Source organism: Calonectris borealis, chromosome 4 (assembly GCF_964195595.1).
Source record: "Calonectris borealis chromosome 4, bCalBor7.hap1.2, whole genome shotgun sequence".
In the NCBI taxonomy this organism is placed as follows: domain Eukaryota; kingdom Metazoa; phylum Chordata; class Aves; order Procellariiformes; family Procellariidae; genus Calonectris; species Calonectris borealis.
This window is the reverse complement of record NC_134315.1, coordinates 49,702,031-49,728,385: the sequence shown is the minus strand read 5'-3', so window position 1 is coordinate 49,728,385 and position 26,355 is coordinate 49,702,031. Positions and strand designations below refer to the sequence as shown.

The window sequence follows — 26,355 nt, the reverse complement described above, 5'->3', positions numbered from 1 at the left end:
CACCACTCTATCCCCCCAAAAAAAGAAGAGAAAATAATTAGAACAAGAGCTACGCATGCTTCAGAGCTTTTGCTTGATGAAACCTCTCAGGAGTGCCCACATTTGGGATATATGGATCACTATTTTATCGAAAAACTGAGCTGAGAGTAATACTTCATCCTATTACATGTTCAGTTCTCAGCCACTCATTTCACAGAATGACCCTACATAGAGATGTCCCTCTGGGCTTCTGTGGGCTTATATATGCATCATCTGAAAGGTCTCTTAACGTTGCAGCTGTAATGCTCTAGCTTTTTACACACTTCTAAAATATGCAAAATTAATGAAGACTGGTAAAACTTCTGACATTTTCACAGGGATTGCCTTAACGGATTTAAGAGTTCGCTTAGTTCCAGTTTCAGCTCACTTTGAAAAGTTAAGGTTTGGTTCATTTGTTGATGAGGTAATGTAAAATAAAGTTTATCACTGTTTTCCAACACAATTGTGTATCTCTGTTTTGAACCCATTGTTGAATTCCTCTGATAGCCCTGGCCAAATCCAGATTTGTATTTTAAACCAGGCAAGATAAATCTTATATTTGGGCTGCCAGAAGCTCATACAGCTGTGTTGGAGAACCATACCATAATATTCCTATGGGCATCCAAGTATTCGGAGTATGCTATTATATATATGCTGATATATGGGCTTTTATGCACAAGTAAATTGATCGGCTCCTAGCAGGAGATTGTTCTTGTGCTAGTATTAACAGAGATAGCATTAATACAACATTAGTACAGTTAAGTGCTTTCATTCATGGGGAATTGTGCATTGTATCTTTTGCCAATTCCGTGTTATTCATGGCTTTTAAAATGGCATGTGGTTCTATTCAGACATTTTAAGGTCAAGCTATTGTAATGTAATTAATTAATTACATTAATTAATTATTTCGTGTAATTAATTATTTACAAGAACAGAGTATTTCTTGCTTCCTCCTCTTCTCTCTCAATAATTTAGATCGTCAACCCTTTTTAAAATTTTTTTTAAACAAGCATGATCTCTAAGAGTGTGTCGATGCAGTATCTGTGTAGCATGTACTTAGTTTATACAAAGGCAAACAAGAATGTGCTTATGATACCCAGAAAATAATTGTTGCACAATGGTTTTTGCTACCTCTACAAGTGGTAGGAAGCACTGAAGTGAGAGGGAAGGCTCTTTTCCGTTACCTTGTTTTTGTGCCTTAGACCCATGCTGAGCAGAGGTAAATGGAGGGAGGGATGTGCACAGTGTCAGCCACTTCCACCTTCCCTGGTAAATCTCTCCCACGATCTCCAAAGGAGGGCTAAGAGCCATGGGTGCATCAGTTAGCTACTCTGTCTAGGACACCGTCTTGTGCTCTAGCTCTGCCATGCTGTGCCGTATGCCTTGGTATTTTTTCTCTTCTGGCACTTTTCATCACTGAGTTCTTTGACACCGTTTAGCAGTAATGGTGCTATTTCCCACTTTAACTGCTTTTTCTCTTCATTTATTTATACTTGGGATTGGCATCAGATACAGCCAGATGGAGAGTTGGCTCTCTGCTAGAAAGCTCAATTTTCCTTTTCCTCAGACTGTGTTTAGTTGTCTGTTCAGTCCTGTAACTGAGCATCTAAGTTTACCTGGTACATTTAATGTGTGCAATTCACTCTAATTAAAAAAAAAAAAGTGCCTTTAACAGTACCTTCTGTCAGCCGCCTTACCAGGTGCGGATGTCATCTTCTGGTCTGTTGTCAATGCTGAAAGCAAACAGGAGCCTTATTGTGAATCTACTCCACATGAACAATGCCTGTGTAATAATAGCTTTAGTGCAGTTTAAAAGGAGGCTTAGGGGGAGCAAAGGGATTCTTGATCAGGTGTTTCTTTAATTTTCTCTGAAGGCCTCTGCCTGAAACTCTGTATTGGATTGTCCTGTTTGAAAGGAACAGGGTGCCTATAGCTATATAATTTTTGAGCTCTTACAAAAATACAAGTGGGTTATATGGGCACACATCTTCTTGAAAAAACGTGTATTTTTCCAACTGCAGTTAGCCCCCTTGTATGGATGGTCCAGAGGAACCTTCTCCCCTATAGCAAGCAGCACCTGCTTCCTCCCATTCCCCCATCCCTTCTCTACCTTTCCAGCAAGGTCCTGTCCTGAACAAATTACAGCCTGGTGAAGGACATTGGCAAAGAGAAGGATGTATGTGTAGTTGTTCCCTGTAGTGCGGAAGTATGATACATGAAATGCAGAGGCCCCGCTGACCCACTTTAATCAGTTGTTCTTCATTTTCTATTTCAGAACATTAACAAGTAGTATGAAATAGCGAGATGTTTTCTATACAGAATTTATATTTCTGTAGAAATAGGAAAGCCTAGTAATGGGGAAATAGAATTTAATTTTCCAGTTTATTAGCTCAAATCCCTCCGAGGCTTGTCATGAACTCCTTATGGGTTTGTGATGGCCAGCGTGAAATTTGGCCAGGCCTACATTGCATAATTTTGCAGTTATACCTGTATTGGGCTGAAGAAGTCTGACATCACATTGCTGGCAAAATCCCCAGCATGGGTCTGATGTCCTGACGACAGGGACCTGGTCTTGGTTCGACTCATGTCGTTTGGGGTTTTGCTGCTGTACCAGCAAGAACTGCTTCTGAGGTGCACCCATCCCTAGGATTTGTGCATACCTAGCTGTGGTGGCAGGGGCTCTGCTGCACAAGCAAGGCTTGGAGGTGGTCTTGGCCAAGCTATTAGGGACAGATGCTGTGTAAAGCAAATTAATACAAATCAGCCCAAACTTCACTACCAACAGTGTATGGGAGTATCTGCCAGAATTCCTCTTTAAAGGTTACAAACATTGTGTGCCTTCATCCAACAGACTGATTGATTTTAAAACTTAGATTTGCATGGGAACTTGGATTAGAATCACTGACATTTATTTTACAATGAGCACATAGCTTGTTAACAATCTGATTCGGTGCAGTTTTACTACAGAGCCTTTTGTGTTTCAGCTGTGTCTATTATGGGAGAGGGCATCACATCCTAATAACGTGTAAGGTTTGACTAAGGAAAAAAGAAGGAAGGCTAGGGAAAAAGAAAACAACTCCTTGATGTCTATGCAGTATGCAGTATGTTTGTAGACCTTTCCATGCTTATTTTCAGTACCACATAGAGAACAGTCCAAGAAGAAGTATTTGAAGTGTTGCAGGCACGAAAAAAATGGTGCTTACACAACATGTTATGGCTACTTGCAACCTCTAAAGTCTGCCCGTTAATCTGCAATCTTTCTGCAGGGTTTTTGTCTCTCTGAATCCATTCCCTTCCTGCTGGGGGCAGTGGCATGGCTTTTCTTTCTGTTTTAGGAAGCTGGTAAATCCAGGTTAGCAAGCAGGGAGGTTATTATTCGTATTAGTAAAACTTAGAAAGCAAAAAATGCTCCATCTATTACTATGAGCATCAAAAATGTACATGGTACAACAGCTTTGTCCAGATGCTCAACACTTACAGAGCAGATTCTTATTGCAGTTATATGATGTAATTTTTAACATCTCCTGTGATGTTAATGGGCTTTTAGATTTTTTTTTTTCCTTCTTTTTGTTGAGATTCAATCTGGCCTGTATTGTGCAATAATAAAAGATTGAAATTATGAAGCATTTTACGTTAGACTGTCTTGAGCTGAAAATGGATACTCTTTTGTTGAAAGCGTATCTTCAAAGCTAAATTAATTGGTTTGTGCAGGCTATGCTCAGTGATACCAGAAGGAATTAGATAGGGCTAAGGCAAATTTGATTGTTTATTTAGAGAACTGTATACAAAAATGGTATAAAAGGAGCTATTCCATAGGCCACAGATCTGCTTCCTAATAACGCTGTTCAAGCCTGCTCTTTTGAAAACTCTGCTGTCCTCTCCCAATCCCAAGCAGCTTGCCACAGAAGTTGCAGTAAAACAGCTTTTCCTCCTTTGTGCCCCGCAGTGGCTCAGAACAGGAGGGAGGTAAGGCTGGGCAAAGACAGGCACGAAGGATGCAGCCTTTTATCTCCAAACCATGCTGCTTGGGAAACACTGGCATGAGGATCCCACAACTATTCCCTAGCCCCAGCCCTGTGCATTTGAAATGTTGGTGTCTCCCTAGGCTGAGGAGTGATGGGTGACTGCGCATGACTGAGAGAAGAGAGGACAAAGCATGGGGTGTCTTGATAGAGAGGGATGGTTTCTTGCAGTGAAAGATTTGCTGAAGACTCTCTCTCAGGCAGGTATGTTTATAAGGCAGGAATCTCTACTTACAGGAAGGAGCTATCATCCTTTGGTATTACGGAGTCAGCTGCAGGAGCCTGCTTTTCCAGAGGCTGACTACTTTAATACAAGCTTTCCTCTCATCATCTGAACTGCTGCCACTGCCTGTGCTTGGATTCAGATCTTTGCTGGCATAGTGAATTATTCAAATCAGAAAGTTCAAAGTTATCTATTTTCCTCTTGAACATAAGTTAGGAAATAAGCTGTGTTTCACTAACCTCAGCTTTCTTCTTCAGAGAAATTTGTGCCACCGCAGAGGCGACTGTATAAAGGCCTGTGTGCAAATTAGGACCTATGAGATGGGTTTAATAGCTGCAAAGTGCTATGTACAGGGACATTGCATGGAGCTGAATTTCATCTGCACGCTGTGCTAATAAATTACTATTTCTTAAACTTACTGTGAAATGTGACTATAGCATTCCTGGCTAATTTCTTCTATTTTTCCTTTGATGTATGTTTACAAGGTCCCACTGAAGAACACTCTGAGTAACTCTTTATATAGGTCTCTCTTATCTTTAAAAATGAAATTCCTTGACTTTCAAGGACATTTTTCTAAGGGTAAAGAGCATACATTCCATAATGTGTGTGCTAGTTGGTTCCAGATGCTCTAGCTTATGCCTCCTCTTTTCTAACAAATGTTTTCCCTTTACTCTCAGTAGTAAAAGGAATGTTTCTCCCTTTTCATCCATTGTCTTTGGCTAAAAGGCAAAAAGGAAACTTATCATTAGCATATGGTGGAAAAAAATTACTGTGTGCGTCCCTCAGGCACTGCTCATTAAAAGAATACACAGAAATGTTTTGAGTGTGGTTAATGTAATTGGTGTGTAACTCACCATTCCCTGAATATGTACTTTCCCTTTGCAGTACAAAAATTGAGAAGTATTTGCCTTGTCCAGAGGATGTAAACATGGAGTTCAAGAAAACAAACCGTTCGCAGCACGAAGTGCAGAGGAATTAAATGTTACTTGTTAGGCAGTGACAGGAAATAGGCAACCCAGAGTCATCACCACAGCAGAAAGAAGGGTTGTTAAGAGCATACACATCCCTAATGAAAGCTAAATACAAATTAGAGCTAATATGTATGTCTTCTATTGGGCATCACAGTCAGAACAGTTTTAATCACTGAGCTCCAGGATATTTTGGACTCACTAAAATGAAATACAAGTTTTTCAGTTAAAACCATATATTGAAACCAATTAATGTCTGATACGCAGCCAGTGAATGCTTGTAAAAATACTTCACCGGGAAAAATAGTGCTGCATCCAAGTCTTGGAAAGAACAGCTTATAGAGTCTTTTTGTTTCAAAATTCATTCATTCATTATGAATAACCTTGGGGCCCAAGATCATAAATGCAATCTTGTCTAAAGACCCCTGAGCCTCCTTTACAAACAAAGCAGGAATTTGGATACTGTTCTTGTGCTCCAGGTGTATTTGGACCAGCCACTTTAGGGCTGACCTTTTAAAGACACCAGTTTGCTGTGTGACTCTCCTCAGAACGTCTCAGAACAAACATCTAAGTAATAAGGCATTTAACTTAATGAACTTTTGTGAAAATTTGACATTTTACAGCTCCTTATCCCCTTAAGCCACTGGCGAAAAGACTTACAGTTCTATGTAAATCATTATTGTATTTGTCCTGGGTAAAAATGGGACCTCTGTGTGTATATACTACTTTATTAGAACAATCTAAGGTCTTTGCAGAAGCATTCAGTCTCCAGGTGTTGGTCTTCCTTGGCCCACATGTCCCAATCAATCAAAACCAGTTCTTCATCTGAGTTTCCTTTTGAAGGGAATTTTTAAAGCCTATGACTGAAAACTGTGTATGAGTGAATAGGAAACTTCCCTGGCTTGAAATGGCCCCATCCAAAGTGATCACCGATATCTTTTATCTCAACTTTGTGATTTCACTGAGGAGACTTAGCTAATTGTACTAAAACCTTGTCATCTGTCCAGGTTCTTATCTTAGCCTCTGTCTGTATGTTCCCATAGTACCTCCCCTTTCATTGCCTTCTCAGTTGAATAAAAATCTGCAATTTAAAAAAAGTCCATCACTTACGAGAAAACATTTTACTAGTTGCCTCACACAAGAGGCAAATTGTGAACACTCTGATTTGTGAAGGCCAAAGAGGTAATTACAGTGATGGGGGCTAAGATGGCATACATGTCAAAGATTAAGAGCAATCCCTTCTTGTACTTAGAATTGTGGATCTGTTACTGAGATGGTTCTTTGAAGTTGTAGCAGTGATAAGAACTCTTCAAAATAGAAATCTATAGATCAAGGATGTAACAAATGAATGGGTTGGCATTTAGGTCCTAACTGATTAGTCCTGTCTAACCTGATTTCTTATGTGCTTTGTGTTCAATTTTAGGCACCAAAGGAAGAAACAAAGGGGAATTTACAAATCTTCAAGGAGTAGCTGCATCTACAAATGGAAAAATATTAATAGCAGACAGTAACAACCAGTGTGTGCAGGTATGAGGATATGCCACTTCCAGTATTTTTCTTTTTCTCCCTACCCCCACACCTCTACCTTCTTTGTACTCCAGGAAAGACACATTTTTTACAATTCAAGCAGATATAGAAAATACAGAGGAAGCTCAGCTTGTTCATCATCCATTATCATTCCATCTTCTTGACCTGCAGCTATCTTTTTCAGATCTACACTATATCTAGTATGTATATCAGAGTTTATTTCCCTTCCTTATGATGTTTGGCAATGAATGAAGAAAACAAGCGGTGCAATAATCCGGAAAAACACCTTTTTGTAAATATAATTTTGCATTGTAAATTTATCACTCCATGTTTCCAAATATTAAATCTAGGGCAAGGTGCCACAAATATGATTTCTTAAGCAAATACAAATACAAACAAACCCATGTAGATGTCATTTTCAAATGGCTTTTAGTCTGCTTAATTGACTTTTCTGTCTGATATCATGATCAAATCTTTTCTGTGGTAGCACCCCTGACACCCATGATTTCTTGGCTTCTGTAACCTGCGTGAAAATCAAGCTGTGTTTTTTCTGTTGCTTGCCATGTATCTTTTTTATCATTAACAATTTGTTATCACTCTTCAGGCTGCCCGTGTGGTAGCAATGAACAAGGCAGCAGTGTGTGGCTTGTTCTTCAGTATGAGAACCAGCAAAGCCACATGCAGTAAGAACTTGTTTCCAAGCCTTTTCAAAGAGACGGAGTCAAATTTTCATCAGCACCCTCACACTTTGTAATTTGCAGCCACTTCAGAGGAACTTCAATGTCTAATTACCTGGCTTGGGGACACAACCAGTGGACTGAATTTTGCATGGCTAAAGCGTCTCTCAGGAGATGGCCTAATACTTATCCCTAAGTCAAATAATTAAATTCTGAAATTTTCTTTTAGCTTCTATTCCTATCTTTTCTACAGACTTAGTGTTTGACTGTGGCCGAGTCACTCAGTGCCTCAGTTTCCTCATTTCTAATATGGGAGTAATACCACATCCTTCCAGCTGAGAGGGACATTGTGAAGCTTAATGCAGTAATGTTTGTAAAGTACTTTGAGATCACTGAAGAAACAGTGCAATGTAAGTGCAGAGAACTACTTTATTTTGAAATTAGGGTCCAGGTGGAAGCCTCTTCTTAAATTAGGCATATCACTTTCAAATATGGACCATGTAAAAGTGCTTCATGTTCCTAACTCTGTTCCTGACTATAGTGTTCATTAGTGACTTGCTAAAATCTAAGCTCCAAGAAAGAGATGATGTTATTATGCAGACTTAATTTTAAAATGCACATTTTCTGTTACAGATATTTTCCAATGATGGTCAGTTCAAAAGCCGTTTTGGCATACGAGGAAGGTCTCCCGGCCAGTTGCAGCGGCCAACAGGAGTGGCTGTGCATCCCAGTGGTGACATCATTATTGCAGATTATGATAACAAATGGGTTAGCATATTCTCATCAGATGGAAAATTTAAGGTACGAGTTATCATGTGAACTCTCCTGAGCTTTCTCCGTCTTACAAAGGAATGCAAAGTAATGGGTCTTTTTTGTCAAGAAACTGCATAGTTTGGTTGTAACTTAGTCCAAATTCCATTGTTGTGATGTGGAAACCCATGACACAGCCATGTTATATAATTAATAGGAAGAGGTCACAGCTGTGATGCTAATGTTATACCAAATAGAGACGGTATGTTCCATTTTACAGGTCTATGTACTAGGTGCTTGGATGCCTTTCTGTAACTTACAGTCAAGGATAGTAACGTAATCAAGTCTAGTTGGACGAGCTCAACAACATTCATATCATTAGTATTCTGATTATACAGAAAGGCGTGTGCATATATGTATATACACAGACACACATAAAAACTTATGAGGAGGACATGAGGCTCTTCAGTGACATATGGAGGAGAAAAATAAGGTAGCAGACTGATGATGACTTCCTCTATTTACTCCATACGTATCAGCAAAACAAGTGTATAATTCGTCTATGATCCTGTTGGTAATAAATGCAAGGAAGGGCAACCTAGGATGTTGTTCCAGTGCTACAGCATAGGCAGGAGTGTTTTAGGTGGGGTGATGTGCACTGGAAAAACTGAAAGGCAGTAATAATGTCTTAGATTTCAGAAGTCAGAAGTTCTGAGAAAAGCGTACCTCTTATTTTTATAGCAACTCTGATCCCTTTAATAGGAGTAAAATAAGAAGGCAGCTAATACACTACACTTATGCTTGCCAACCTGCAATATTCATTTTGCTTGGGTTCAGGTGCAATTCCAGAGAGAATTAAAGGTTGTCTCCATTTGGTAATGTTCTCTGAATGCTTGTTACCAAGTCTGGCGATGCATGCTAGAAATAGCCACCTATAGCAGAGGTTAGCAGTACACTGTTCAGTGAGATAAAGGACCTGCAGGGAAATCTGTACCGTAGTTACTTAGTTCTAGAGTCCTGCATTGGAGAGAAATTGCCTGTTTGGCTAATTTTCTGGCAGCCTAATGACCAAAAAGCTCAGGTCCTGAGCTGCTCACATGTGTACCAAGAAATGGCCTTCCTTTGAGTAGTCTTTGCAAAGTGATGAATGCTATAGCAAACAAGCAATTGTGCTTGCATAGTCCTCAGTGACCTCCATCTGGGAAACAGACATGTATGCTTTTAAAAGTATCCAGATCCTGTGTAGACTTGAAGCTAAAGTAAAACAATACTAATATGCAATGCAATTGTTAAAAAAATATAAATTACTCGCATTTGCAGAGTATGTGATTTCCCTTGTCAAGTAGTTTTGAAAATGTACAGCTACACAGGAAAACCTTGGTTTTGGCCAAAGTCCTTGAATGAAATGAAGGCACCAAAACAAAACCAAAGAAAGATGTAATTTAGTTAAGAATCCAAATACTCTGAGTAACCTAAGTATGTTTTAAATAATTATTAACATCTTTAATGTGAACTGGCTTGATCTGGACACAGAGCATGGAGGGCTCGTTTTCCTTCCTTCTCAAGACATGCTGTAAATCCAGCATTTTGGATGGTGCCAGCTCTGGAAGAAGAAGCCATGGCTCTGGAGCAGCCAGGACCCTATGTGCTATACACTACCAGCAGGGAGACAGGTATTGAAAAAAATGAATTATTAAGCTAGTTCCTCTGATGTGGAGCCTAGCTTTGTTTTTGTTGGATTGCAAGAGCTGTGTAAAGTTGGCAATGTTTGGGTGGTTAATACAAGTTAATGCATCGGACTTTATAGTTCTTGGGAGTAGACTGATTAAATGAGAGATGAAACATCAATGATATAAAATACTATTTTTAGATTGAATGCAACAGGCTGTATTTATGAGAGAAAAATATACGAATGTTTGTAGAAGCATTTTATATATGGAGGGCAGGCATAATCATATAGTTGAAGCACAGGACATGGATATAACAGATCTAGCCTGTGGGAATCTGGGCAAAGCCTTGAAATTCCTTGTGTGTTGGCAATGGTAATTCTTAGAGGCGCTTTGTCAGATTAAAATGGGCAACGCTTGCCAAGGTACACAGAGAGATAAAGGGGTAATGGTGTTTCCCTTCAAAGGACTGTGCATGCAAGTCATTGTATATAATCTCTGATGCAGGTGGTCTGCTAGTTGTTAACTCAGCATTATCAGGGGGCTGTTTCAAACTTATTCTAACTATTTTTGTTGTTGTCCCCTTCTTTCTGTATTTACTTACACTTACTCTCCCTTAGCAGCATTTTAATAGTCATGTGAGCCAGAAGGCAAATTTCCCCTGGAGCCAGGCCCAGGCATCTCCCTGATTGCAGCACTGGGCTGACTCACCCTAGCAACCTCCACTGCCAGGCAGAAAAGTGTCACCCTCCTCAGTCGCTGGTAGCAACAGAGACAGAGCTCCGTTTTCTCAAGGCTGTAAAACTTGCATAATGCAGAGGTGGACAAACCCTAATCTAAGGTTACACCAAAACACGAGTCTTTTAAAATGAAAGGCTGTATTATCCTGTGAACGATAAAGCCTCAGATAGGGTCTTAGGAACTGGGGCTTCTGTTTCTGGCTATGCCACAGGTCTCACAGGTGACTAGTAATCTTCCATTTCACTTCCCAGTGCTTTATTTTCCTCATCTATAAAAGGCAGATAACAGTGCTGGCTTGCTCTGTAAATTATTCTGAAATTGCTTAAGAAAACTGTTAGAGAAGACATTGCTAGGCTGAGGAGAGAACGCATGCTGAAGCAGCAGTATCAGCTGCTGCACCAGTGGTGGTGTTCAAACCTAGTGAAGGAACTGGAGAACAGGGCCAAGAGAACAATTCTCAGTCCTCTGAGGAGAGAATTACTTTCTTTCTAGTCTTGAAGGGATGTATCTAAGATAGCTTGTTATCAGCCAAATAGGGCTGCAAGTCAAGATCAGGTTTAGATGAGTGGGAAAAGATGAAAGGAAACATTTTATCTGTCAGACTTTTATTTTTTCTTGTCTCATTAGAAGAATTAAGAAGAGAGCTGCTTGAAGCTGGTTGCATGTTCAGATAGGAATAGTTCTGTGGAGTGTGGTTAAGTGGTCACAGTTGAATTAAGACAGTCACATGAATGATAAATTCATTTATTGTGCGACACTGCAATGTGTGACAAAGCTGTATCTCCATATTAGGGAAGTTCTCAAATAGGAAAAGAAGGTCTGTTGAAAGTCTGTAAATTAATTCCTGACAATTGTGAACCTTTCAGACAGCAACAAGGTTGGTGGAGTTAAACTTAAAGTCCTAACACACCTACTTCTACAGTGGAAAAGTCTTTGTAAATTTTTATGTAGGCTAGCTGATTTTTTTACCTCTAGGAATATCCCACAGTAGAATACTTTCCACCCTTTATAAAGGGTGACTTTATAAACACATATTTGAAAACCAGTCTAAATTCATAAGAGCCTATAAAATAAGGGACATAATGTCCTTGACTGAATTCAATTAAACACATTACTTGTATTAAGGTTCAGATGATTCATTACACTTTATTCATTTCCAATGGCAGAAAAGTCTGAAAATACTTCTATTCATACACTTAACAGGAGTGACTGTTGGGTTTCATAATGTGCTGTTCTAAATAATCAAACTATAATTCTAAGAAACCTTCTGAAATAAAAATATACAAAGCATATGTTCAGCCAGATCCAGTAATGTGTCATCAGCATATTTTGATCTAAACTGGAAACAGAGATTTTTAGTAAAAAGCACTGCAAACTCTAGCTGGGCATAATTTCTTGCTGCCTGTGAATTGTATTTTAAATCCTGGCCCAAGAATAGTGATTTTTATTACTCTTCTCACCACTGAGTACCCATTAATGTAGTACGTGATGTATTCATGATTTTTTTTCATATGTATTTATACGGGCAGGAAGACACCGTACTCATGAGTCTGAGTCATTTTTCCATAGGAATCCTGGAAAGATGGTAAGGAGGTGGTGCAATGCACAAGCAGACAAACACATGGGGATCCCAGAGGAAAGAAGGGAATATGATTTAATCGCCCCACAGGAAATAAATCGACTGATCTGCATTTGGTTTATGTTTTTGCTGCTTTGTTGTTATGCAAACCTGAATACATTTTGTAGGTCTCCTCATCTCTTTCCCCTGGTGAACACAAAGTAATTTTTAATAGTTTTTCCTGGGGATATTTTTGCATGATTTAATTAGGTGGTTTTTGCCTAAATATTTAGCAATTTATAAGACTATATGTACCTGAACATAAAACAGACACATGATCATTGCATGTTGGCTAAGCAAGATTTACTCCCTTGGAGTTTTCTTTATTTGACATTGAAAGAGGTTGCGTAGTGGTGACTTTGTACCAGACAGCCTCAGGGAACCTAGATGGCTTTATTTTGGGATGGCTTCTATTTTTACCTGCAACCCCACCCATGTGAATGTACCGTGGAACAGGAGCATGGGGCTTACTAAGGGTAGTTGAGCTCCTTCAGATACTAACATGGTTGTTTGCTTTGAAAATATTAGGGAACTGAGGGAAACGAGTTAGGTAATGGATCTTCTCCATGCCTTATAATCTGTCCCACCTTGATAATTAGTCACAGACTAACAGAGCTTCAGCAACTCCTCACCACTTGCAAGGGGGGGGGGGGCAGAGAAGTCAGAAGCATTGCTTGTTCTAGGTGGTGATCTGTCCCACCCTGCTGAGGCAGTGAGGTGAAAACATGGTCTTGTTTCATAAAGATGATTAATATCTTAGTATTGATTTCATTTAAATTCCTATGGAAACAGGAAATTATGTTCTCCACCATAGAGATGGACCTCAGTTTGTAGGATGTCTCTCTCGCAAATTACTACAGGATCTGAAAGTTCTGGATCCATAATTTCCACACAGCCTGTTCAGTGGATTGCCTGTCCAGCACAGTAAAGAGGCTGGCAGGAGACCAGATTTTTGGAAACAACCTGGATAACTGCTTCCAAATCTGTCCATCGTTTAAAAAAAAAACAAAACAAAACAACAAACAACAACAACAAAACAGAAAGCAAGTTGCTGCATTCCAACAACAAACCCCCCAAACAATTAGGTGGTATTTTTACAGCCTTTTTTTAACTGAAAGGTCAAAACTCAACTGATTTTATGTTTCTAGAATCTCTGCCTGAAAAAACAGCAGAATGGTGAAAATGTGAAATGGGTTGCAAGGTGATCCTAGAATCTTCTTGGGTATATGCCCAGGTAGCTCATTTCTGCTTGCGCTGGGCTGGATGGGATGCTGTTGCTTAGATCCCCTTCTTAGATCCCCTTCTTTTTGATCCTACTAAACTGTGCTTCTAACGTTTTCTGATCTATTTTGACAGCTCTCTAGTCTTTCCAAATAACTCACTGTGTGTGAGATCCACCTCATCTCCACTGAAGGTTTTTCCATTGATACAATATGGAATATTGTATACAGTTCCCCTGCTGTTGCTGATTATGCTGGCAGATGTTCTTCGTAGTCACAAGGCCTGTTTAAAATGATGGAAATAATTTTATTTATCTAAGACAGGAGCAAGCTTTGATTTGTTTAGTGTTTCAAAGATTACTTTATTTGCTGTTTGGCAGCACAATCCTATCTCCTTCGTGGGTTTCAGCTGACACTTCATGTGTCTAAGCAGCAAGTGAAGCAATCTCACGTGGATCTGGTGGAAGATATAGAGGTGAGCCTGAGCGTTAGGTCTGCTCAAATTCTTTCCAAGAGCACTCAGAAGCTGCATGGTGTCTCATTCACCCAAGAAAAGCAACAGAGGACATCATAGCCTACATCCCACCCAGCTCTGATGCTCCAACAGTGAGCTCTGACTGCTTTGATGTAGCAGGCAGTGGTAAAGGCATGTTTCCCTGTCCATAACCAGGTGGTCACTGGACTCAGGAATAGCATGCAATAGGAGGCAGAAGTCCTTTATGCGTGTCTGTCTATCCTACTGGTACACTAGTGCTGGCAATACAGCCATTTGTGATGGTTTCTGACAGATGCTGTAGTTTTTATCAAGACATACAAATCTGATGATTGTGTTTCTCATGAGTTGTATTTTTGGACTCCGTTGCCGAGGTGGCAGATCTGCCACTCCAGAAAGGACAGACAGAAAGCAGTCTTTATTTTCAGCTGAAGAAAAAATTATGAAGTACACAATAAGAGCTGATAAAAACAATCACTTCCCTCTGGGAAACTTTTAATGACAAAAAAGTCTCTCCGTCCTGCTGTGTGCCTGTAATACAATCTTTGAATTGTACTAACTTATTTCCATCATGCCAACATATTTTTCTGTTTTGTGTTTTCCCTTTTAGGCCAAAATTGGGTCTGGAAAGCTCATGGGCCCTAAAGGTGTTTCTGTGGATCGTAATGGACATATAATTGTAGTGGACAATAAAGCATGCTGTGTTTTCATCTTCCAGCCGAATGGGAAAATAGTCACCAGGTTTGGTAGTCGAGGAAATGGTGACAAGCAGTTTGCAGGTACACTTGATGGTAATATGTAAATCCCCTTTTCTTGCCCCTTCTGCTCACATTTGCTTGATGTTTGAGCATGTTGAAGACGCTGTATCCTAGTCTTTTTTCCTGGGGTGGAAAGGTTCTACTAAACATACAGCTCCTATTCACTTCACCATTTGTTTAATTGGTCAGGAAGACTGCAACATCTGTTCTGCAAATGTAGCTGTAACCAGATTGTTTTATCTACCTCTCTGTGCCTGGAAGCATTTCAGATCAGTGATCCAAGACAGACTGATCTTAACTAGCATTTTATAAATGCTTTGTAATGCCCACACTCAGCTGTTCATGATAATCAACTCAGACACCATGCATTGTGTTTCCAATGATCAGATACACATTAACCAATCCCCTAAGTGGTATCTTCCCATTAGAAAATGAGTGTAATGGGATAGTGTTAAGATGGAGATCAGGAAGACACAGTTACGCAAACGGAAAACGCCAGTTTGGGGAAATTGCCACTGACATTCAACTGACTGCTTGCACATGGTGTCTTTCAATTAGAACATGCAATTAAGTTTAAAAAAAACCCAAAACTGGTATATTTTGAGTGAATAGCTGTTCTTTCAAAATTTGAAACGAAGATACCAAATTACATAGGCAGGTCATTTTGCAGGTGTTGGGTCACTGAATAAGTAGTTATAGATGTTCTGACTGGTTCACAGCACAAGAGAGAAATGGTATAACTGCTTTTATCTTACTTGAGTTCTCTTGCAATGTCTTATGGCGCAAGTGCCATATACATAATTTGTAAGAGCTTTGGCTCTAACACAGCTAAGTGTCACCAAAATTTTCTGGTTATGTCCAATTTCTTTCATTTTAAAATTTGTAAGAATACCTCCTGAAAATAAGTGTGCAAATACTCTGTAACAGTGCATTTGAGAAATGTATTGCCTCTTCTCAGTGGTAGGCTACATAAAACAGGTGAATTGTCATTACTTGAATGTATTCAGTGCAAAGGTTTTCACCCTTTTTATAGTTTACACTGATGAACTGTGAAAATTGAAACTGAGTTCTGATCTGTTTAATAATTCAAAATAGCACCAAGTATTTTGATTCAGGTACTTGCCTGTTTTTGGTTTTTATTCAAGTTTGCACACATGGTTCAATACACAAAGTAAAGCAAAAAATGCACGTTTTTCCCTGATAGTGTTCTTCTAAGTAACTTTTGTATTTATTCTAAAACTTTTTTGCTCAAATGCTTGTAAGAAGTGAGCACACAAAGCATGGAAGATTTCAATTAAGACTTTACATAAACATTTTTGAGAACTATTTTCAGTGTATACACAACTTTATGCCTAAGCACTACATGTTTTGTCTTGTTAATAAATACATAAACATCTACATAGTCATCTGTATATGAGAGACGAAGGAATGAACAATGCTTATTGATAACACTAGCTGACAGCTGGTTGAAATTTTTTGTGTTTACAAAAAGGCATGCTGAGCTTTTTAAAACATGAAATGAAATTACTCTTAATTTGAAATTGATATTCCCAACTGGACTATTATTGCTCAGAAACCAAATATAATATTCTGGCAGGCCTAAGCAAACTTTTTGATTTAGTGTTATTATTATTTTTTTTTCTTCCTCTGCATTGCAGGTCCTCATTTTGCAGCTGTAAACAGCAACAATGAAATTATCGTTACAGATTTTCATAACCATTCTGTCAAGGTACTGTCAATTAATGGCAACTGGGAAGGCTTTTTATTTTATCATGGCACTTTCTTGGGGAAAATAAAGTATTGTTAAAAACAAAGAGATCACATATAGAGTGTGATGTAAGGACTGCACATTCAGAGACCTTTGCATGGAGTGCATTGCTTAATGGGGATATAATCTGTTGCCTTTGGTGCCACTATAATGTTCTCTAATTCAATTCCTTAAACGTAAGTTGTACCTGAGATAAATAATATCAACTTAGTTATTTTTATTAGCGCTCTGCCAACCCTGTTAGTTAGCCTATGTTCTTTCCTATTTTAAGTAAGTCTGGTAACTGCTTTTGAATTTCCCAGTAAAAGCTTCCCACATTACTAGTTGAATAAAATTGTAACAAAGTAAAGATACCTGACAATCTTTAATTCCATACCTATAAGCTTTAAGATTACTGGATCCATTTACAACCCGATACTCTTAACAGCTGTGTACCACAGACCATCAGTTTTCATCCAGTACCTCCTGCGCTGGGCAGAACTGGCCACTAGTCCTTACACCCATGGAAAGTCCTGACTTATGGCCTGTGAACAGGCATGGTAAGATAGGGTGGTATATTTGTTTGTCTCAATAATAAACCAAAACAAGGATACATGTTGAGATGTCATGTGATGGAAAATGTATATGAAGGAGCTACAGGCCATTTCAGCAATTACTTACCTGTGCGTGTTTGTTTTCAGGCTGTGACGTTCCCTTCCAGTCACTTTCCATGCTCTTTTTCCCTCCCTCAACACGCAGCAGCAGCAGCAGCAGGACACGGGCAGCAGAATGCTGTCCTGCATGGGTTCTCAGGCCATGGGCGCTGGTCCCACGCACCGGTGGAATCCCTGGGATTTCACTCAATGGCTGCCTGTTCTGGTTGAACACAAAGATAAACCCTCTGTCCAGTTCTTCAGTGTTCATAACGGAAATGATAAATCTTACACATTCACCTGAAATAGGAAATCACTGTGTGAGCATAGACACCCTCATGTCCTGAGCGGTGCTGAATCATCTAGCTTTTGAATAGCGACCTTGCTCTTGTATCCTTTTGGAATGAGAGAGGAAGTAGCAACTCATGTGGTTTGGATTACAACAAAGAAACCAAGACTGCTGCAGGAGCCCTGAAGCAGATTGTTTACGTGGTTTAGCAGCAGGAGGCCTATGACTCCGTAAATTACCCCTCCACCAGCAGGGCTTGCCGTGGTAACAAGAATGCCTGGAGAGAGTTAACAACAAGGGCAAACTAAAATGAAAAAAGCAAGTGAAGAGATGCAAGAAGTGTGGCATCTTAATGAATTTATAATTATTGCATTCCTAATGAGAACAGAGCGTTCCCGTCTGTCTCTGGTGTGACTCAATGGGATAAAAATGTTTTTTGTTACAATTTGGTACTAACTGGAAAATATTCTTATTTTTGTAGTGTTCTCTAAATCGGTACAGATAATTGTTGACGCTTTGGAAAGTAATTTATAATCTGGGTGATGCTGTTATCTTTTGTTAGATGGTGGGGCAAAGAGCAGAGAGTAAATTTCATTTTAAGTAAGAAATAAATTTGTAAATAAATAAATAAATTTCAGTCTTACGGGTCCCGAAGCCTCTTCCTGCCACCAGTGTCTTGAATTAAACATCCTCACTCAGCAACATTATCCCCCCTCTGCCATTAACCTTCAAGTGCGTTCCTTCCTTCAGGCATCTTCTATGGAAAATCCTATTTAATGTAGGCTCCTCTCTCATTTGGTCACTCACCATCCCCATTTTAACCCAGGGAGAAAGCAATACATCTTTAGCTGTTTTTTTTCTTATTAGTTTACTTTTTTATACTTTATTTCATCATCTGAGGCACCAACCTAGTACTTCATTAATTTCCTCCCCCAAATGCTTTTTCTCTTCACTGTGGGTGTTCAAGAATAGGATAATTTCCTCACATCTTCCACCTTCTTAGCACTTCAGTGTGCACTTGGCACTTGTCAGGTCTTTGCATTTTCTTGTGCAAGCCACTGCCGGTCTCTAAAACACTGTTGGACTTTGTGGCACAGCTGGGCCTGAGTCCAAGATGGACCAAAATAAAGAGGTGGCTATGGTACTATGTAGGTGACACATCCTGTATCTCACTTGGTCCCATTAGTGCATCCAGGTCACTGACAGAACAGTCATTGATCGGTTCCTTCTTTCTGCTGTCTAAACCTGTTACCATCACAGAGAATTCAGCTGCTGAACTGTCTATACAGAGAGCAGCATGCGTGACTCTCAATATGTGTCAGATTATGAAAGTCAGAGAAGAACGCATCTGCTCGGTTGTGTTTCTGACTGACTCCCAGTGCCGTATCTGCGCTCAGCTCTTCCTAATTCCAGATGCACAAGCTGCAGAGTGGTTCTTGGCATCCTCCCCCCGTGTCTGAGATGAATCTGATCTTAAGTTAGAAGGGAAATACTGTACAGTGTAATGGAGCTGGAGGGAGAGATGGGCACCTTTTCTCCCATCTTCAGTGCGTCTGTGTGTGTAGGGGGTATGTGTGTAGGGGGAGTTTAGGGGGCTGTATCGGGGGGATGTTCCTGGGAACTATTCAACTCCCAGTTTTGTTAACAGGTGAACTGGTAGTAGTAGATGACTAATATTAGATACGATGCCATATTCAGGTTTTTGTTTTAACCCATACAGGTATTTAACCAGGAGGGAGAATTCATACTGAAGTTTGGATCAAATGGAGAAGGAAATGGACAATTTAATGCACCAACTGGTGTAGCTGTAGATTCTAATGGAAATATTATCGTAGCAGATTGGGGAAACAGCCGAATACAGGTAGAAATTTCTGTATTTCAAAGGTGCTTGATCAGGAAAACTAATGGATTGATAACTCTGGCCACTGAAGTCTTCAGACTTCCCAAGAAACAGGATAGCAGCATTAGAAGTGATGTGGTTTCTAACACAGCCTTTTACATGCCTCATTGCTGGTCTGTCCACTTTTAGAACGGTGGTGTCAGATCGTGGACTTTCCAGTGTGACTGCTAGCAACTCTGATGGTTCTTGTGACCAAGGCTTTTGTCTCCAAGTAGTTCCCCAAAAGCTATTTGATGACTTAGGAGACTTGCAAGCATTGCTGAGATGATAGTAATTTATAATCACCATAACAGAAGATTGGAGACATGGTGGAAAATATGAAAGTATAGACCCTGAGGCATATGCAGCAGATTTTTATCATCTTTTTTAAATGTTGAGAAAATATTCTGCTTTTAAGTTATGAGAGTTGCACTCTTTTTATCTTTCAAGTGCTAATCACAAAGTCTTATTTGCCAAAGAATACCTAATAAATAACTAAGTGTATGTATTATTTTCACTGAATATAAAAATGAGGGAGCTGCATATGAGTTGTTCTCAGGAAGCACTGTCAACAGTGTAAACAAGTCCCTGGTTTTCTCTGTGTGGGAACCTAAGAGTCATACTAGCCACAACAGTAATATTTGTTAGGAAAACAAGGTGTTGGTTGAGTTCCTGATTGAGTTTGATTTATTGTAGTTGGCTATTTTTAGAACAAGGAACAGCCAAGGTGCTCTTTTTATTACTATTTCATTGCATGCTTAATTCTTGCCAAAGATCCTGGCAGCTTTAATTTCTTTTTAATAAGAAAATACATTTGTATATAAACTTGTATATTATGAGAGTAACAGATCAGATTCTGCCCTTGTTTCTTCTAGTGTATGTCAACCATTTCAGAAATGAGAAGTATAATGGTATAATTGAGAGCAGACTTGTGTCCGCTACTTTTCTTTTTTATTCCTAACATTTATTCTGTGCTTTCTCGCCCTCAAAGGTTTTTGATGGAAGTGGATCATTTTTATCCTACATTAACACCTCTGCTGACCCACTTTATGGTCCCCAAGGTCTGGCCCTTACTTCAGATGGCCATGTTGTAGTTGCAGACTCTGGAAATCACTGCTTCAAGGTCTATCGATACTTACAGTAGCAATGAGCTCTGGAGCTGGATAATTGTCCACCCTTAAGAAAAGACTGGTCCTAGAGATCCAGTGCAGATTATCTCCTACTTTGAGTTCATTTTTAATAATGAAGGAGTCTCTTATGGACTTCTTGTGTTAATTTCCAAACTTACCTTGTTTACATAGGATTTGCACCTCTTATGTTTCTCACTGAACTTTTTGTTGTAAGGGTTAATACACAAAATCCTCTTTAACTGAATTCATAAAGACAATGTGATATTAAATGCAAACTGCAACTTATGGAACTGGAATTAACTAATTAGGCAAAAATGAGAAAAATTTGGGAAAAGTCCCCAAACCTTTTTGAAGACTGCGAAGGGTAGCTCCTGCTTAGAGCTTCCAAATTTGAAGAAGTATCATTATTATGCATTATTTAACTCAGAGGTGGTCCTGGGAATCGTCTAGATCTCATTATCATGGTAGGTATTACACTTCTAACATTCTTCAGTCTTACTATCTATAACAAGTAGGTCCTTTTAGTATAAGGTTAAGTCTCACAAAATTCGTCTAGCTCTAACCGTCAGACCTAACACAGCTCAACGTTTAGCACTATGAGAATCAATGCAAATTCCCTACTCATGAGGGATTAATGAAGGATTGTTTCATGTGCTTGTTTTTCACTCTTCCTCTTGCTCAATGTGCTGGAAGGACTTTGCAGAAACCTGACACTTCTAAAGCTCTGGAAAAACTTAATTGTATTGATACATTAGTGAGAGCTGTATTTCTGTGTAACGGCAGACCTTTTGACACCAAACTAGTTTATTACAATCAGGGTCATTACAATGTCAACTCAATTAACCTCATGTGTGCCACTCTTTCGTACACGTTCATTGCCATGTTTCCTTAAGGCAACTCATTGTATTAACCAATAAAATAAAATGCAGCATCACACAGGACAGAAAGCCAGAGAGGTACCCCTACGGAGGACCTACATTATACAACCAAAGGAACTGTGGCAAACAGAGGTTGTATAGGAAAGCCAAGGGTTACCAAAGCTATTTGTTTTTACATGAGAAAAAATACATTACAAATAAGAATGAATTTGAACCAATTCCTGAAGTCTTTCATCAAAGGGAATTTTGTTAGAGGACAAAATAAGGACTGTGAGATTTGTTCCGATTTGTTTGTATGTATGTATGTATGACTGATTGACACAAAGATAAAAAAAAGTAAATGTAGGTTATTTCACAAACTGGAACGTATGTATGCCATGTGACAATGGCAGTACTCTGAAAAATGTCCCTCCTTCTTCCTGCCGGCTCTCTCTACTGTGTTCTTTGTTGAAGTATTAATTTAATTGGAAATGCTTACAATCATATGACTTGATTCTGTTTTTAATGTTTTTCTTAAGTGTGAACTTGTCCTTTTTAAAGTAGGATTGGCTTTATTCTTATTCCTAAATCCAGTAGTCAAAGGAGGAATTGCTACTGTAGCCTAATCTAGATAGAGTGGTGCTCACTCTTAAACCTCGTTTGAGGAGCTGGTGAGCTTGCTGCCAATGCCTACAATAACCTGGGAAGTACTGTCTTTCTTTTCTCACTTTTAGGGCCTTGAAACAAAAGGGCACTGGGTCAGGAACAAGGGAGTATTTTAAGCATGTTTGCAAAATGGAAAGAAATCTTTGTTAAACAACTCGTTATAAGTATTTGTCTTATTTTGAAAAGGTTAAGGTGGTTGTTTCAATTAATTTGAGAAAAACTAATGGTTTTTTTGTAAAGATGCATTTGACTTGTAAGATTCTTAAATGTGGAGTTTTTTCTGGTTTTTACTTACTGTTTCTTAAAGATATTTTCTCTTCTTTCCCTTCTTTATTTTTTGCACATAGAGCCAATTTACAAATTCCATGCAAAGATAAGTTTCCTTATTTCATTGGAATAAATATTTTGTGTATAAAGCTTAAGGTTTGGACTATATAATGCAGCTAAGAAACTGGTGGTAACATTTTTGAAATGTTAAAACTCAAGTTTGTTATTACCAAGAGAACAAAATATCCTCTGCTTGAACTGAGTTTGTCCTAAAATTCTGAAGATGGTATCTCAGTCATTACACAATTAACTGTCCTATCAAAATTTAAAAAAGTTGTAGATCAAATTTTCTGATGATCAAGTAATTTCCTTCTAAGTGTCCTTATAAGCAACCTTCTGGCAAACAAACAATTTCTGACATTGGAATGCCCTTAAATGGCGAATTTATCAATGAAGAAAAGGTACGTAGCATTTTAACTGTATTTATTAACATAGAGAAGAGGTTGCACAGGTTCTTTGAAATAAAAACTTAAAAAGAAAATGAGAATTGTGCTGTTGCTGTCAGTTATGGATAATATTAATCAAATCCAGTTCCAAATTTGGATTTTTATAACAACATTTTACTGAACTTGCATGGTTTCCACTCAGGAAACATTGCCAAATCCTCTGTTGCCAGGAACTCTGAAAAGCACGGAAATCAGACCCTAACCTATATATAAAAACATATACTTAAGACTGTACTATTCCATGTATACACTTTTCTTCAAAAGATTTTCAGTCCCTTTGACTCAGTATTGTTTACCAAGATTTTATATAACCTATGTGAACCCAGTGCATCCTGATGAAATATGGAATTCTGCACACAACCCAGCTAACAGCTGTTAGAGGTGATGTGGATTTTTTTTTAAGACTGAATAGTCTTTTGGGTTTTCAGACATTTATCACCAGAGCAGCACTTACTGCACCTGAAAAATGTCACTAATTTGGAGTTCCTTCTGATAGCAAATGGTGCCAACTACAATTTCAACTTCAGTGGCATAGGGCATTCCCTTCCAAGGTCTGACCTTATCTGCCTGGCACCGGGAAACTGAGAAACACATTGGTTTTATGGTGTGCTTCTGAAGCCAACTTAGCTAAAATGCTTGGCTTCCAAACCTTACAAAGAGCAACCAAAGCAGAAATTCTGTTCTAGAAAACTGGCAGATTTTTTTCCTCATCCAATTAAGTGAACGTCAAAATTGCACTACTTGATTTGCTGAGTTGTTAGCATTTATTAAAGGCTTTATAGGCATTCTGCTGCCAGATTTCAGGTATAACCAAATGTTCCCTTGACTTCCCTGGAATGCTAATTGACTAGCAGCACAGCATGCATGGTGAAAGTATGTGCTTCATTTAACTAATCTTCAACTCAAAAGTAATCTCAAAAGGTTATCAGATCTTGTGTAATTTGGAGCATTTTAGGACAAACTCGCCAACTGTATTTTCATTGTTTTGTGAACAGAATAAAAGGATCTGTTCAGATAAATCCAGTATAAACAGTAGGGGATTTTTACATAGGCTAAACCAGCAGCAATGTAGCTGACAAAGAAAAGGAAAATGGTTTAGGCAAGCATTTGCCTAATGTAGATGGAGAGTTGTTTATTAGTAAATGCTCTTCCGTTCTGTAAAAGCTAGAGGGCTTTCGATTTTATGTCAATATTTTTTATAACTAAGGATCTAGTGTTGCCATAATGAGAACTATAAGTGCCCAATATGTTGTGTTTGTTATAAAGAAATGACTTTCGGTTGTGGGTGACAGCTAGTTATGAAATCATGATGTACATTGAAAATTTTCTTCAAGAATTGTGAGCAGTGATTGTTTTGGCCTGTTTGTGGAGAGTGCGCGAAAGGTATTTGTGCTACCAAGTACAAAGATTCCTAACGGGTTGTGTTGTTTCTGATGAATGTACAGCACTTTGGTTGATGTTTGTGAGCAACACGGCCTTAACCCTGACACTTTTGCTTTGGCGTTATGACATGGGAATGTTCCCTAAGCCGCATAGTGTATGGCAGCAGCCCCTGTTAGAAATCTCTACCATTTGATACGCTGTAGCTTTCCAGTTCTAGAAGTGAGGCTGTCTTTTTTCTTTATTTTTTTTAAAAGTTTTTGTACATTCCATCTTTGTACGTAAATCTTGTATGTTTTGTGTACATGTAAGCCTTGCACTCTCTTGACACTCATAATGAAATATTCTTTTCACTTGTTTTTTTTTGCTGTTGTTTTTGGTTTTTTAAATCCCTGTGAGGCTAAATACAAACTTTGTCTCCTTAAGGTCAAGGATGAAAGATGTGCATCAAAGTCTTTGTGTGTGTGTGTATGTGTGTGTGTGTGTAGTTTTAGCTTCCTGTGTGCCACAGTATTCTTGATGCTTTAGCCGATGATTAAAAAAAAATTACTTTGTCTTGGAAATGTAGGAAAACCAGAATCAAATGTGTACCTTTACCACGCACAAAAATTTCAAATAATAAAGCTTGTTTCCTCTGTTATTTTCATGGTTGAGGATTTATTATTCATACATCTCATATGAATGTCTCAAATAGCCCCATAATGCAGGAAGATGGCTAATTTTTTCCAAAAAACCCGACCTGACACCACAGGTCACAAGCCAAGAAAACTGTGATTGTTTCACGGGTGTTAAGCTTTTATGTAGACACAGAGGAAAGAGGGACTTGGGTCCTTCTTGGGAAGAAGGTGGGGAGTTGGAGCTTCCTTGTCTCCTCCCTTCCTTCTTCAGTTCAGTAATCAAAATGAACACTTTCATTGGCGGCAGTAAGATTCTGAGTCGTAAGCTTTTCCATTTGCATCATGGAAGTATACGGTACCTTTCAGCTGTGCTGTGCTATAATCTTCAAGGGTCTGCTGCAGAAAACCAAATATAAATTATTGTCGAAGAACAGAAAGTTTGCCTTAGGAGTTCACTCTGACTCCTTTCCTGTAAGAACAAATTTTCAGCTCATGTTAACTTTCATTTTACATAGTTCATATGTCGTCTTGGTCACTGATGAGCTCTCCAAACCTGAACCCTTTGAGAACTCAGTGTCATTGGGAACTCGCTCACGAAGTAAGAGAGAATCTTCAGACGCATCATTTGGCTGGAGGGGACCAGAGAGGTCAGACTTGGTGATGTGTGTTTGCTCGGTGGCAGGACTCTCAGAAGTGAGACAGCTGAAATACAGAGCAGCCATCCTTTTTCATGGATCTTGCCCCAAACCCTCTAAAGGAATACATGTTTTATTCTTTCTTGCAAGTCATAGGGAATGTCAGCAGTCACGTTTTGAGGCCTTTTTTTTCCTGAAGGCAGGCCTACTGCAACACAATGGACCAATTTTGTTTTTCTTTGTCAGTCTTCAGATGAATATATGTCCAGAAAATATGGTCTTGGTGCTGAATGGACTGGAGTATATTGTCTGTCTGCCCTGAGGTTCAGATGCTTACAAGGGGCTTTATTTGGCTGCCAGCAAAAAAACCTCAGAGCTTGAAGAAGAGCAGTGTTAGTTTGATATTCAGAGTTGCGGATACCTGCTCCTTCCCATGCATAAAAGACCATGAAGAAGAGATAGCACAGGATACCCTGAAGCTGCAGGGCTGAGTAGACAAGACTTTTGTGGCATTCCCAATCTTTTCTCGCTAGAAATTTTTTCTGTCCCCTGCATTATTACAGCAGAGGCTCTCCATCAGTGAGCAAAATGAGACAGACAGGCAGGCAGGACGTTGAGACTGGGGAACACTGCCCTTTACCAGGAAAATTCTGCAGTAAATGGCCAACTTCCTCTTTGGCCTTCCCGTGGTACTTATTTGAATACTGACCCAAATGCAGAAGTTCTGTAAACAGGAATACAGAACCCAGTCTCACCAATGAGAAACAATGTCAGGGAGAGGAAGGCCAAAAGAGCTAAAGGTGCATGTGTTTTTATTGTCAGCCAGGATCTCTCTCTTCAGAATGCTAACCACTTAACGTTTCATTGTTCCTTAGGCTGAAGTTCTCTCTCACATCCAGCTGTGTTGCTCTGCAGTTAACGATCCCCATAGTTTTGCTGACAGTTCATGTGAATGCTCCCTAATTTGCACCAGACAAAACTTACCTCAGTGAACTGGAACAGTCAATGTAATTTCTGTGGACAGATGTTCTCCCCAGGCCCCAGCTG

The 26,355-nt window shown here is 39.1% G+C and overlaps 1 protein-coding gene across 8 annotated transcripts in view; it reads left to right on the top strand.

Annotated features, from left to right (window-relative positions):
* The window catches only part of TRIM2 (tripartite motif containing 2), a 73,662-nt gene extending 48,966 nt beyond the window's left edge, over positions 1-24,696 (top strand). Inside the window, exons 7-12 of one of the 8 annotated variants that reach the window (XM_075149477.1) lie at positions 6,655-6,758; positions 8,069-8,236; positions 14,535-14,703; positions 16,341-16,411; positions 19,092-19,232; positions 20,242-24,696. In XM_075149477.1, coding sequence (XP_075005578.1) covers positions 6,655-6,758; positions 8,069-8,236; positions 14,535-14,703; positions 16,341-16,411; positions 19,092-19,232; positions 20,242-20,394 — 806 coding nt within the window. In that variant the 3' untranslated portion in view covers positions 20,395-24,696. Of the gene's footprint in view, positions 1-6,654; positions 6,759-8,068; positions 8,237-14,534; positions 14,716-16,340; positions 16,412-16,877; positions 18,008-19,091; positions 19,470-20,241 lie in introns of those variants that run through there. The other 7 variants (XM_075149476.1, XM_075149481.1, XM_075149475.1 and 4 more) reach the window with 7 other exon arrangements.
* Positions 24,697-26,355: the final 1,659 nt, after the last annotated feature.